Source organism: Vespa velutina, chromosome 1 (genome assembly GCF_912470025.1).
Source record: "Vespa velutina chromosome 1, iVesVel2.1, whole genome shotgun sequence".
Taxonomy (NCBI): domain Eukaryota; kingdom Metazoa; phylum Arthropoda; class Insecta; order Hymenoptera; family Vespidae; genus Vespa; species Vespa velutina.
In genome coordinates, this window is record NC_062188.1 from 12023845 (window position 1) to 12038182 (window position 14338).

Here is a 14338-nt window from a genome sequence, read left to right on the forward strand (position 1 = left end):
CTTAGTGGAAAAGTAAAATTATATACATCTGCTTATTAGTAAAGCATTTACTTCTGAAATAGTGTACAAAACTGATAATATATTGTTTGTACTTGCTGTCTTATACATTTTTATATCTTCATACTATACACCTTTAATTTTTCCTAGATTGTTCGTTAAAAGAAAACTATAATAAAATATAAAATAGATATTTCTCAGAAATAAAAACAAAGATTTACTATAAACATTAGAAAATAACAAATATATTAATATAGAGTTGTACCAGACATACTCATTTACCTGTAAAGAATGTTTAAAGAATGTATAGTTTCATTGTTTGATTACAATGAAAGATCAAGTAACTTATTTTGATTGTTACTCTGATTGAACATACAGTGACATATATTATCGCTTAAAAAATATAAAAAACTGTTATAAATTTTTGTGTTCACATTTAGCCTTATAAATTGTACATAGCCAGAAAATTACAAAACGTGGTTTAGTGTGAATTAAATTTTATGTTTAGAATATATTCATTATGATGCTAAATCAAAATAATGAATATTTAATAAAACAAATTCGTAATAAATATGTATATATCTATAAAAAATAGAGTAATATTGTGCGCATATAAAAACATTGTTATATGCTTAGTTGTTATTTAAATCTGAATTTCAGTATTAATGGAATTCTTTGAAACATTAATTTACAAACCCTACAGAAATAAGATAAAAACATATAATTTTATCTATGTTTATAGTATACATACATTTTGTGTAAGGTATGTAAGTTATTTTCTATGCAATAAAAATAAATATATAAGAAATCATTTTTGGTGTTTCTCTATGATCTTTACATATGATAATACATTAAATAAACAATCCTAATCATGCAAAATAATTTCTGTAGGCTTTGTTCATTTGTTCCAAGAATATAAATACTAAGACTGTATGAGGACCCAAACGTGCATAATATGGAAGGAAACCTTTCCAAAGTGCAAATGGTCCTTCATGACGAATAATTTTATTAAAAACATCCAATGCTCCTGTATATTCTGGTTTTCCATTAATTATTTTCATATTTTGGATTCTAGAAGAAAAAAAATATGATCAGACACAACTTGTAAATAAAACACATATCTAAAAAGTTGTTTAATATATTACCTTGTTTTGGCAATATCTACAGGCATAGATGTAATGGTTGTAATTATCCCAGCAAACATGGAGCATAATAAATGCAATGTGATATTTTCTTTAAAATGACCTATTTTAAAATAAAATTTTTTAAATTAAAATATTGATATTAAATTAAATGAGTTACTGTTATATATTTTTAGGATATACCTGTTTCAAGTAACATTTGTTTTGCTTGAGAGTATGAAGATAGTTGAGCTCCATTTACAACCATTGCACGGCCCATGGTTGGGATTGCTCCTCGCCATAATGTAAATAATCCTTCTTCTTTAATTATACGAAATAATGCATCAAACACATGTTTGTAATTACGTCTTTGATCTGGAAACATTTAGCACATTAAGATTATAATATGGAGATTGATTTCATTACATTATTAAACAATGATTTACCAGGTGGTAGTCTACCATCTGCAGTCATTCGTATTAATGTTAATTCTGCAGGTGTACCTACAAATGAACCTACACAACCAGCAAACATTCCTAAAGCTGCTTTTACAATAAACCTTGGTTGGCCATCTTTTCTAAATATATCAAGATAATAAGGATACTTTAGTATTAAGATAATAAATAACTATAATTATTTAAATTCTTATTTATATATAAAATACATTTAGATATTAATTAATAATTTATTTAACTAAATGTTTTCATATATTATACTTACGAAGCTGCTTCAAAAAGCCAATTATATACACCTAGCCTAACAGTTGTATATGTTGCTTGTCTCAATAACCCGGCGGATAAGCCATTATAAAAAGCAAGAAAACCTTCATTTTTAAGAATGTTAGTTGCGATGGCAAGTGTTGTAGTTTTTTTTCCACTTAATTGCATTCTGTTTTTAATTAGATCTAATGGTTGTACAAAGACAGTTGCACCCATTCTATAATTATATACAGAAAACTTTTATCATTATATCTAAATACTTTTTAACTTATAACTAAATTATATTTTATAAATATTTTTATTAAATAAAAAGAAATAAATATTACAGAAATAAATTTTTAATAAATTGTAATTTATTAAAAAATAGCTGAAACATGTGTATAAATATGTGTATAGATATGCTTTTTTTTATTTTTTATTCAGAATTATTTAGAATTAGAAACATAAAATATTTCGTAATCCTTTAAACTTTTCAAAAATATCAACTAGTTTAATTCTTCATAGTTGAACACATTTTTATTTATAGCCTGATATTGAGAAATGAAAGGCCGGTAAAAGTTTGAAATTCTTTTGCGTCATTTTATGATATCAATGTGTTTTATAAAGAGTTAAAAATAACATGCATTCGTTTTCCGTTGAATGTGAGCAATAATTGATCATTTGACCTCTAAATTCATTATTACCGATTTTTTAAATAGTATAATTACTGATAAAGACAGAAAAAGGAAAAGCTTGTCTCTCTTTATAAAGACTATATAATATATTATAATAAATTATATAATATGAAAAGTAATTTGAAAATAAGTAATAAAACATCTTGAAAAAGAAACTGTCAAGTACAAACCCAGAAAGACCAGCGATGGCGAATTTGACACTATTTGGTATAGGTTTTTCCTCACTCATTTTAATTTCTTTATTATTTCCAAATAAAATGAAATATCAATAAATAAACATATATGCGTAAAATGAATGAATAATTTTTCAAAAAATTATTTCAAACCATTAAAATTTCTTAGACAGTACACGGATTTGCACACGTTTTTGGAATCGATTATGGTTGATACTTAAACAAGAGAAAAAAAACTAAGAGACCATTTTCGAGGCGCCTTAATGCATTTAAAGTATTTTAATACCGTATACTAAACGATAAAATATGTTGGACTATGAAGCAATGATCAGTAGATATTCAATTTATTTTTCATATTTTATTAGGTTATGCAAATTGTAGATATTTTTCTGTATTCCTGGCGCCATCTGCTCGACATATTTAACTAATAATTTCAAACTCTTTAGATAAAGAAGTTGAAATAATCGATTCGAATATTATAATTTATAAGATATAATCTTATTATAAATATATGATATATAAGAAAAATGATATACATCTTTTTTCTTATATATTTGAACATTATTTCATTATTAATCATTTTCATTGAAATAATATACGATGAATCTAATATCTTAATTTTTTAACTTCTTTAACTTTAGGACTTACAATAATCGAAAGATACCAAGCATTATTGCATTCGCATATTAATAGTTATTCGAAAACAAATTGCTTTTATTTAGACAGTTGATAGAATATGATAAAGACGTACAATTAAACTATTGTATTATAATCTCGTTATATTTATACAATCAAACAATTATTTTTTTCTATTGTTTGTCTCAATATTTATAAAGGTAATTTGTTGAAATCTAATTTCATTGATTTTAATCTTCAAAAATAACATTAAAGTAAATGATATAAAGAAAAAAATGTAAAATGTATAAATGTGTGTGTCGTTCTGTCATTTTTTGTTTTCATGTTAATTTTTTTTTCAAAGATATATATTTATAAACTTTATCCATTTATCCATTTTGCATTAAATCAATATTTAAAATTGTTTTATATGTGTGATTTGTAAAACAGAAATTCGAATTTCAAAGTAAAATGTATGAAATAGGATGGAGGATTACATATCCTATGCATTCACTATAATCATTAACTTTCTAGTAGTTTTCGTCAAATATCGTTATCGTGAAGTTCATCGATACTTTTTTTATGATGCATTATTTTTGAATAAGTAATTATAATATTATTTTTTTTTGTGTCTTTGTCGAAATATAAAACGTATATGTAGATATATGAGGGATATATTATATAAATCTTATATTACTCTTGTGATTTATTTATGCAATAATTCGTAATGCGTTTACAGAACAAAGGAATCAATTGTATGATGCGTACTGTACAATCAGCATCCAAGAATATTTACAATTTACATAAACGTTTCGTAATAGAGGTAAGCTAGACTTAGTTTACTCCGTGAATCGCCATAATTACTTTTATAACTGCATCGATGAAATTAAATAAAATATATTTAATTAATAATCCTAAATGAATAACATAGACGTATTCGTTTTATAAGAATTTTTGCAAAATTATAGGCACGTGAAGAGGAGCTACGTAGTGTCTCTCTCACAACGTATATATGTTTTTAAAAAATATTATATCTTCGAACCGCAAAATTCCAAATTGCGGTAGATTTAAGAGATTTATTTATTACCGACGATATAATAAATACATTTTTATATTTTAGAATTATATATCTTTTTCTTTGCAAATTTGTACAATATCCGTATTCTCTTAGCCAATTTCCAATCGATATGTACCATCTAATGATCATTTATATTCTTGCGGATATATGCATATGGTTGTGTTTTTTATAATAGAATTTGTATTAATCGAAAATTATCAAAAAAATTTTGCACGATTAAAATTGATTTCGTATGTGATTTTCGACAAAATCTCGAATCATATAATAATTCTATGTACTCGAAAAAAGTCGCAATCGAATTTATTAGAAATAAAATTTTATAATTATGTGTGTTGATCATTCGAATAGAATTGTTAATTTTTTTTTCTTTTTCTTTTTTTCTTTAATCATTCCGCTAGACGATGTATGTGTGTTTATGTATGTATGCCGTGGTTATCGATCCCATAGAAATCGTTTTTAAAAGTATTTTTGTTATATTATGTGTTCTGAAAAAAAATAGTTATTTTTTTTTTATATTTAAGGCCGTCGATTCAAATATTTTCTAACTAGATCAGATAAAAAATTTATGATAAAAAATTTGATAGAGTTAAGCTAAAAATTTCATAATTTTTCAATTCTTTTCCCTTAACGTAAACTTATAAATTAATTTCATAGATGGGACAATATTAGATACACCACATATATACCTATATATATATATGTATATATATATATATACATTAACGTTTTCCATAACGTTTGTTATTAACATTCTTATTTTAACGTACTTTACAACAGCAATAGAATGCTGCGAAGAATAATTTGATCTTTAAAAAATCTTCCAAGAAGATTATTTAAATTTGTGGACGAACAGTAAGAAATAACTTAACCTTTTCGAATTTTGTGCTTTCATTTTTTCTTTTTTTTCTTTTCTCAATCTGATAAATTCGTGTTCTCGTATGCGACATTTAATCATAGTTCGGTGGGAAGTGTAAAAACTACGAGTAGAGGAGACGAAGTATACAGATTAATACTATAAAAGAGTAGCTTTCTTGGGATTGTAGTGTGAAGAGCATAGAAACAGTATAACAAAATATATGAAATATTTATAAAACAGCTGCTTCTATCATGACTTGTGAAAATTTGATGGACGACGAAAAACAACGATTTTTTAGACAAAACTTTTTTTTTTATAAAGACATTGATTTTTTTATATGTGTACCACCGATCATACATAATAAGTAAGTTCTCTCTTATTTTCTTTTTCTGTTTACTTTTTACTTTTTACTTTTTTTTTTTCAATTTACAAATTTATGACACAATATAATTTTTCTACGTTCCGAGAATTGAATTTTCTTTTAAAATTAAAAGAATATAGGATTGTAAAAATTAATATCGAATTTTCACAAGTGACGACGAAGTCGAACGAATACGGTAGTGCATGGCCAAAAGCCGTGCCTTATCACATATGTATCTTCGATATCTCTTTATTATTTACACCGACGTTTATTCGATAGATTTTATTTAAAATTAATAGATATTATGCGTATCAATATTATAACTTCATATGATACACTAATATGTTTCAAACGATTCGTTCGAGACGTACATTTGTCGTGCTCGTTAATATTTTTAATTTTCGTTTCTTTTCTTTTTTTTTTTCTTTTTTCTTTTTACTTTTTTCTTTTTTCTTTTTTTTTTCGTCATTGTTAATCAATTGTCTCCAAGGGAGACGATAGTAAAAGAGATTTCTACATCTCGAGAATTATTTAATTATTCTAAAATTGGACGTCGGAGGAGTTTACATCGAAATGAATTGTGCTCGTTATTGCTACGCTACTATTATACTGTCGTCAAAAGGACTAATTGTTTGTTACGATTTACGCGTTAAATTAGGCAACGATCGATACGCATTTTTCTTTGTTTTCCTTTTCCTTTCTTTTCTTTTTTTTTTGCCTCTTATATATATATGAAAACTTTCCGTGACCATATCATCGATTTTCCTTCTCATTCTCCTTTTTTATATTCTTTAACGACCTTTGTCTAAGTGTATCGCACGTTATCTTTTTTTATCATCAATTTCTTTTTCTTCTTCTCACTAACTACGTTTAATCGATCACAGCAATACGTGCATGGAATGATTCAAGCAAAAAAGTTTTGACGGATAAAAAAGAAAAGTATCAACGTATGTGTGTATACTTACATACGTACAACTATCCAAACTAATTTCGTTAATCGTTTAGCTTAGAAAAACGATACCTTCTTTTTCTTTCCCTCAAGAAAACTAAAGGTTATATAATATATTGACCTCGCAAAGAACCATTTGTTCCCGTTTATCGCTCGAGATATAATGTAGAACACTTTCGTGGAGAAGGTATATCATAATGACATATATAACAGCGTTCGTTCATAGTCTTTTGGAATACATACATATATAGAATTTGATATGCAGGATGTCATTATCATTTATCTTTTACGATCGATATGTTTGAATGTGTTTGTATGTATGTACGTACAATGATATCGGCTAAAAATCACTAATATCTTGAAAATAGAAATATAGAGAGAGAGAAAGAGAAAGAGACAGAAAGAGAGAGAGAAAGAGAGAGAGAGAGACAAAGAGAGAGAGAGAGAGAGAGAGAGAGAGAAATGGATAGGTAAATAGATGAAGAGTAGTAAGATAGAGGCACGAATGAACGAAGAGCTTACACTCGAAGAGAGTAGAAGACTTTTGACTGACGATTCGCGTTACGTGCTTCGCACTCAATATACGTATCTCATAAACATCAGAAAAAGATATTTACTTTCGAACTTTGGAATTTTCAGAAGCAACGTATTCTCTCGATGGTTTAGCGAATTAGGCGAAAAATCCTGGTCGAAAGCGATAGAAAATATATATCACAGAAAATATTTAAAACACATCGTTTCCTTTCGTTTTTAGCTTTTTTCTTTCCTTCTTTTTATTTTATTTTATTTTATTTTATTTTATTTTGTTTTATTTTGTTTTTTCTTTGCCTTTTTCTTCCTTTTCTTCCTTTTCTGTTTTTATTCTTCTAACTTATAATATAAATCTACCGAGATTCGAATAGATCGAATATATAGATCGCGTTAAAATCTTTTAATCAAATTTTTTTTGTCCCTTTGAAAAAAAAAAAAGAAAAAAAAAACGACAGAGACGGGATCGATATTCGATGATAAAATTGACAGAAAGTTGCGAATGTTCCGCGTTTCAAAAGTTGATTTTTCAAATTTCTTTTTATTCGTTCTTTTTCATTCGATTCTTTTTTCCGCGTCACTAACCAAATGCAACCTGACGCATCACATTATGCATAACGAACGGAAACATGGAACGTGTTTTAGTCGGAAATTCTTCTACGATCTTGACGATCATCCTCCTCGATTTCTATTCAGCTATCAAATGGATCGAATTTCAAGGAGCGTGATTCCGGAAGTTGATGAAGGGCATTAAAAGCTTGATAGAGAGACACATTGTCCGCGTCACCAGCGCTGAATCGATGAGACAGCTTGTTTTCCGAATCCCATGTTGTTGTGTGCGAGCTTCGATAAGTCCGAGAGAGGTGCCTATTTTCACGATCACTCTCGAAGGCGCAAATCTCTTTATCTGGAAAAACATAATAATCGATCGATTTTTCCTTTTCTTCTACTGTTTTCTTTTCTTTTCTTTCTTTTTTCTTTTCGTTTTATTTTATTTTTCTTACTCCCTTTTATCGTAGAAAAATATTATACTCGTTGAATTTTACGAGTTTAAGAAACTTTTTTCGAAATCGTTTCCAATTTTTATTTTGATGAAATTTTGATGAAATCGGAGTAATCTATTTGATAATAGTTTATCGAAAAGATATAAAAAGAGGACGATGATTGGCATTGGATTTGAAAGTACTTACGCCGAGATTGAGACGGTGATTGCGGTGGTGTACCTGCCAACGGGGATAAGGGTTCGTAAGGTGGTGGTGGTGGTGAAGACGGTGATTGTGTCGGAGATGATGGTTGTAACCTAATGAGTAAGTCAGGCTCAAGACCTAGTATCATTAAAACACGATCAGGATTCCCTCGAACCCAAACTTCAAATACATCGACTGGCCAATCCGTTTGAGTAGTGGCATCAGCTAATCTCGCTGGTGGATTCCAACAGATAGCATCTGGTGGATGAGAGGAGCTTCTTGCTAACATTCCGCTACCACGGCTAACTGGTCTTGGTAAATTAGGATTGCTTTGAGGCGAGTAAGCCAACATTTGTAGAGCATGAATGGCATTTCTTACCTATCGAATAAAAATTTTTTTGTATCGTTAAATCTATCTTTTTTAATATTTATTTATTGCATCTGATGGATAAAACTCATTTATTATTATTATTTTTCTTTTAACCTACTTCGCAACTTAGAGTAGCGACGTCCTGATGTAACGTAGAAACCTGTGTATCCAATCTTTCTACGGAACCACGAATATGTTCTTCCATAGATTCTTGAGAGATTATTTGTGCTGCCCTTCCTTTCATTAGAACTCCCCTGCTTGCTCCTCTTCTACCTTCTCTATACTCATCTCTGATATATAAACAATAAGAAAGGTGAGAAATGTTCATAGATATGTATCTACAATGTATATATCTACATATATGTATATATATATATATATATATATATATATATATCTACTCATAAGAAAAAACTTTACCTAAATTTAGCATGTCGTGGTGATGACGTATGCAGTGGTGATTTATTTGGTGGCGAGAGGGGAGACGTTTCCCCTTCTTCAGGTACATTTTCATCATCTTCGCTAATCGACGGCAACGTTAACGACGGACCGTTCATGTCTGATTCCTGCTGATAGTAAAAAAAACTCATATAAAAAATCGTGCATAAGTTGCAGGTAAACAAAATAAATCTATATTAGAATTTTCCTTCGTCTCCTCCCTTCTCTCTTTCTCTCTCTCTCTCCTAACTTTGTCATCCAAAGTTTGCACATTCAAACAACTTACCTCAGCTTCGTAACCTTCCCGTAAATTGTATGTTAGATCGTGCTGTATATCGTGTGCAAATTCGTGCTGATACTCAGGATAAAGACGGAGAACTTCAACCAGGCCTTGCATGTGTATACACTTTAGGTCGCAATAAGTTAAAGCTTTGACGTCGCAACTGGATTTTACAATGACATCAGAGCCCCCAGAACCACCACCACCAGTTCCTCCACCGTTGTTTCCATGCTGTAGATGAACATTTATATCGCAGCCTACTAAATCACCCTTTCCTTGAATAAAGCCGATTATTTTGATTAGTTGTGTATAGAAAAGAAAACGTTATTATTCGTTTTACATTATGTTATTATAGAGTTAAACAATATTTTTCAAGAGAGTACATTTTTTTTTAGAAAGTATTAGAAAGGACGTATTTGGATTTTACCTAGAATCGCAACGACCATGCTGTTTTGAACGACTTCCATGGAACCATTGCATAGATAATAAATATAAGAAAGAGCATCCCCTTTGTGAATAAGAAACTCGCCGGGAGCGCAGAAATTGCTTCTAATATGTAGAGAAAGTAGTTTAAGACAACCTTGAGAAGCAGCTTCGAATATTGGTAAACTTAAGATTTCTCTATGTAAGTGCATTGAAACGTCTCCTCTAAGTTCTTCAGGGAATTGTTTTAGCGTCTGAAAAGTGTTTAATATATTTAACATGGCGTTCTCAATTATATTTCATTTAATTTTTTCTAAAAATTATTATTACCGAGTACGAAATTTCAATAGAAATTTTCGAATTACTAGCTATCTCGTAAGTTCATTTTGTTATAATGATTTTACCTCGTGTATGTCAATACCATGATTTAAAGACCACATCGTTTGAAAGTAATCTTGCATTCGTTGCTTCAATTCATCGGGAATTTGATGAAGCACTAAAAAGTCCTTTAAATCTCGTAATTTCGTTTGATAGAGCGATCTTCTCGAATACATTCTTTGAATGATAGCCGTGACGTTACCGAAAACGACAGCATGCATCAGAGCTAAAGTGAAAAGTATTGAAACGATATATACATATATATATATATATATGTATATATATATATATATATATATATGGGTTTTTTGTTCGACAATAATGATTCGAAATAAATTCTAGAAAAATGTCAACTAACCACCGATTAGCATCGTACAAATCGAAAAAAATTTTTCAGAAAATGTATTCGCCGAAACGTTTCCAAATCCCACGGAAGTCAAACTGCTACAGGTGAAGTATAATGCCGTGATATAACTTTCCGTGTGCGTTACATTTTGCACAGAAATTTTTAAACGTTCTGCAAGAGCATGTATCCAACCTAGAACATATCAAGAGATCGATCATCGTTCGTTATCGTTTAGGTACTTATCTTTTATGCTTTCTCCTTTATAAGATATTATATCCAGCTAGTTAAACCACTTATGTTAGTAATCAGATCACAATTATTAATCGCGAATGAAATTGAATCATCAATTTTTATGATAGTCCCTATTATCGATAAAGTCGGTAGTAGTCCAGGTAATTTTTTAATCCCTCATTCTTCATATTGGTATCTTTCCTCCCGACGTAGATTAAGTTTTAAACGTATACTGGGACGTTTTTATTTTATTAACGTTTCACCTTATACTACTTCTTTATGGTATTATAAGGTCGTTTATTAATGTTAAAAAGTTACAAATGTAGATTCTGGAATACCATCTATGTTACCGTATAGTATCCCCTTTATCTTGTAATGAAAAAGAAAATAAACTTGAGAAATACGTTTACGTAGGGTGTGAACTACATCGGCTTTGTTTGTTCAAGTTCACCTTTTCACTCCTCTATCCTTAGAATCCATGTTCTCTTCTGTGCTAGTACATACACGTGCAAACACTCTCTCTCTCTCCCTCTCTCAAGATAATTTGAATTTATTTTATTAAAAAGTTTTTTATCGTATGCGCTCGAACGATCGATCGGTCGTTCAATTCAATGAAAAATGAAATTTTATGTCATTTCATTTGACCTTTGCAGAAGTAGCGAAAGATTTTTTTTTGCTTATAATAGGAACTTTCAAAGAAAGAAAGAGAGAGAGAGAGAGAGAAAAAGAAAAAGAAAATTGTTGCAAAGAGGAAAATTAAAAAATTGTCTTCGTTATTTTAGAGAAAATATTTTAAAAACTTATGAAAATTAATATAAACTTACGTATTTCATTGATTTTAATTATGACATTAGATATAAATTCGTCATTTAAAAGATTAATTAAGATATAATAGAAGAAGAAGTTTACTAGTTCGACTTACCAAGGTCCCATTCCTTGTCATTTCGTAGTCTTTCCTTTTCGGCTATAACAAACCAAATACAGGCGAGCCAATGGGCGACCAAAATAAAAAATAACATCAGCATCGTCAAGATCACAGCGCTATATTGCGAGTACCTGTCTATCTTTTGTAACAAACGAGCCAGTCTAAGTAATCTGGTCAATTTTACTAGATGAATATTACCGTGTCCTGATTCCTGTGATAAAAAGAGAAACATTAAAATCATTCTTTTGTAATATTAATAATAATACTAATGATCCAAAAGATAAAATGAATTAATTCTTAATTAGATTTACCTTTTATTAGAATTTTTCATATATATACATACATACACACACACACACACACACACACACACACACACTCACGTACGCACACACGAACGCACGCATACACACCCGCGTGCACACACACACACACATACACATATACACATAAGTAGTTTGTATAATGGATTGCAACTGAGCTAGTTCGAATGAATACGAATAACAGGTTAGAAGTGTATGCTATCAATCAAGATATTTGTTAAAGGTAGGTAAATTACTGGAGATACGCTTGACGTATATTTGGAATTAGCATAGACCACAAATCCGATGGGGTTGTAACAACGGAATGTAAAATTACCTCATCTATTTGGTATTTCGTTATTATCCGTAGAATTATATTCAACTAACAAAAAAAAAAAAAGAAAAAACAGAAAAGTGATTACGGCGCAAAATTTCACGCGAAATTTTACATCATAATATCGTTGTTAAATTCTGAAAAAAAATCATATCATTTAAGTTCTTCCATTTATACAATGGGAATTGAAATATATATTTTTTGCCATTTCCACATTAGAATCGCAACTTGACCATTCGAACTGAGAAAGTCGAGGGAAAAAAAATCGTGATCTATATTACGAAATAAACAAGAAATCGTTGCAGCTCCTAAAAATAATATTACCGTTCTTTAAGCGTTTATACGATTTTATTAGTTAGTATCGATCGGAAATTGTATTTTCGTGTATTCTTAAAATATCACTTTGATTTACGATAAAAGCAAACACGTTAATCTTCGTTATTGCAAAGTCATGAAAAAAATGTTAGCTTAAGGCGGTTTCGATAAATTCCTGAATCGATGACCTTTCCCTCATTTTCTTTTTCTTTTTCTTCTTCTTCTTCTTCTTCTTCTTCTTCCTCCTCATCCTCTTTTTCTTTTATTTCTTCTTTTTTTTTTTTTTTATTTTCAACGACTAAACGTAAATCGGATTTTGATAAGGCAACAAAATGAAATTTTCTGTACCGTTACTTGAAAATTTTCAAGATTATCGTGGATACGTCATTGCGTTTGAATTTCATCTTGTACTTGCCAACAATGGATGTAATTGCGAGTTCTCGCTCGAGTCTTCCGAACTTATAAAGAGTAGTGATTGAAGCATTCAATCGTAGGAAATGTCATTTGATGAATTTCCGGTCGCATACCGGCTCGTTGCCAGTAGAAAAAAGGAAAAAAAAAGGGAAAAATAAACTTGACTAAACTGAATGAACAAATAAGAAATGAATGAATAGTATATAGTATAGATTATAATATATTATATAATATAGATTATGTTGGTCCATCTCGTTTAAATTCTCATTTACAATGAAAATATAAAACTTTCAATAATGGATTTTCAACGATTATTTGTGTTTATTATGTCGTAGATTAACACAACGTTTTTCAACCTTTTTGTGATCATGAAATTCAATAAATTCATTTTCAATGATACCGCCAAATGTTCGTAATATAATTTTGAAAAATCTAATAAACTTTAGACACCGTATTTTATTTTAAAGATATTGAGGCTATTATTGCAATATTTTCGCGAATATTCGCAAGCAAATTATACTAGAATTCTCTCTAAATCTCTTACAAATTAATTACATTCCTCGTTTTGGCAAGGTAATCAGATAATAGGTAACATATAACGGTCCATAGAAAATTTAATGCCGTCAAATATTGATTTCTGGTTCACAGGTTGAGAAATGCTGCATTAATGTATGGAATTTCATTAAAGAACATTGCACGTCCTTTTTGGGAGATATATAATGCCCCTTTTTACACGTACCATGAGTGGGATTATTTTTTAGTAGAACGAACAATCATTCGATTTGTTATCGTGTAAAAAGCTAAATAGATGAATCGTAAATATATTTTGTTATGTGAGTGATAATGAAATGATGGTGTTATAATAAACAATGTACTAACCTCTCCACTATAAACATCCGAAGCGTAGAGAAAATCGAAGGGTAGAGCTGCTACAAGATCAACGAAGAACCAACTCTTCACGTAGTTCAATGCGATACTTTTGCTGTTGCTCACGACCTCGCCTTTTCTGCTGACGTATGTTGTTCGAAAATTCAAGAGTATATCTATGAGGGGAAAACAAAAAATGAAGAAATAAAATCGAACGAAAAAAGGTATAAGTTTTATTAGAGATAGTGCTGTTATATTCCTTTAAAAAAAAAAAAAAAAAAAAAAAAAAAAAAAAAAAAAAAGGTATTGCCTTTCAGATATGAAAAAAGAAAAAAAAACAAACAAACAAATAAACAAGATAGATCTACGAGCAAATTGTCACGTATTGAGTCTCGATGAACGATTGACATCGACAAAATTGAAAATTTCTCTAACCAAACAGCAATTTTCTTTGAAT

At 29.4% G+C, this 14338-nt stretch overlaps 2 protein-coding genes across 6 annotated transcripts in view; both read right to left on the reverse strand.

The window, feature by feature from the left end:
- Nucleotides 1-155: 155 nt before the first annotated feature.
- On the reverse strand, nucleotides 156-3087 carry LOC124947059 (mitochondrial 2-oxoglutarate/malate carrier protein-like). 2 transcript variants are annotated; one of them, XM_047488674.1, is made up of 6 exons: nucleotides 2682-3087; nucleotides 1839-2054; nucleotides 1565-1695; nucleotides 1323-1493; nucleotides 1143-1242; nucleotides 156-1068 (listed from the first exon to the last, which is right to left on the reverse strand). In XM_047488674.1, the coding sequence occupies exons 1-6, from the start codon at nucleotides 2738-2740 to the stop codon at nucleotides 867-869; spliced, it is 879 nt and encodes a 292-aa protein (XP_047344630.1). In that variant the 5' UTR covers nucleotides 2741-3087; the 3' UTR covers nucleotides 156-866. The 2 variants fall into 2 exon arrangements, with proteins under 2 accessions (XP_047344630.1, XP_047344640.1); XM_047488684.1 differs by lacking the exon at nucleotides 2682-3087 and adding an exon at nucleotides 2164-2619.
- A 903-nt stretch (nucleotides 3088-3990) lies between these two features.
- The window catches only part of LOC124948292 (potassium voltage-gated channel subfamily H member 8), a 55766-nt gene continuing 45418 nt past the window's right edge, over nucleotides 3991-14338 (reverse strand). For 3 of the 4 annotated variants that reach the window (XM_047491732.1, XM_047491723.1, XM_047491706.1), the window contains exons 7-16: nucleotides 13894-14057; nucleotides 11647-11860; nucleotides 10506-10685; nucleotides 10174-10373; nucleotides 9774-10023; nucleotides 9353-9621; nucleotides 9049-9197; nucleotides 8747-8918; nucleotides 8262-8637; nucleotides 3991-7978 (exon numbers count right to left, since the gene is read on the reverse strand). In XM_047491732.1, coding sequence (XP_047347688.1) covers nucleotides 7764-7978; nucleotides 8262-8637; nucleotides 8747-8918; nucleotides 9049-9197; nucleotides 9353-9621; nucleotides 9774-10023; nucleotides 10174-10373; nucleotides 10506-10685; nucleotides 11647-11860; nucleotides 13894-14057 — 2189 coding nt within the window. In that variant the 3' untranslated portion in view covers nucleotides 3991-7763. The remainder of the gene's footprint in view (nucleotides 7979-8261; nucleotides 8638-8746; nucleotides 8919-9048; nucleotides 9198-9352; nucleotides 9622-9773; nucleotides 10024-10173; nucleotides 10374-10505; nucleotides 10686-11646; nucleotides 11861-13893; nucleotides 14058-14338) is intronic. The other variant, XM_047491717.1, reaches the window with a different exon arrangement.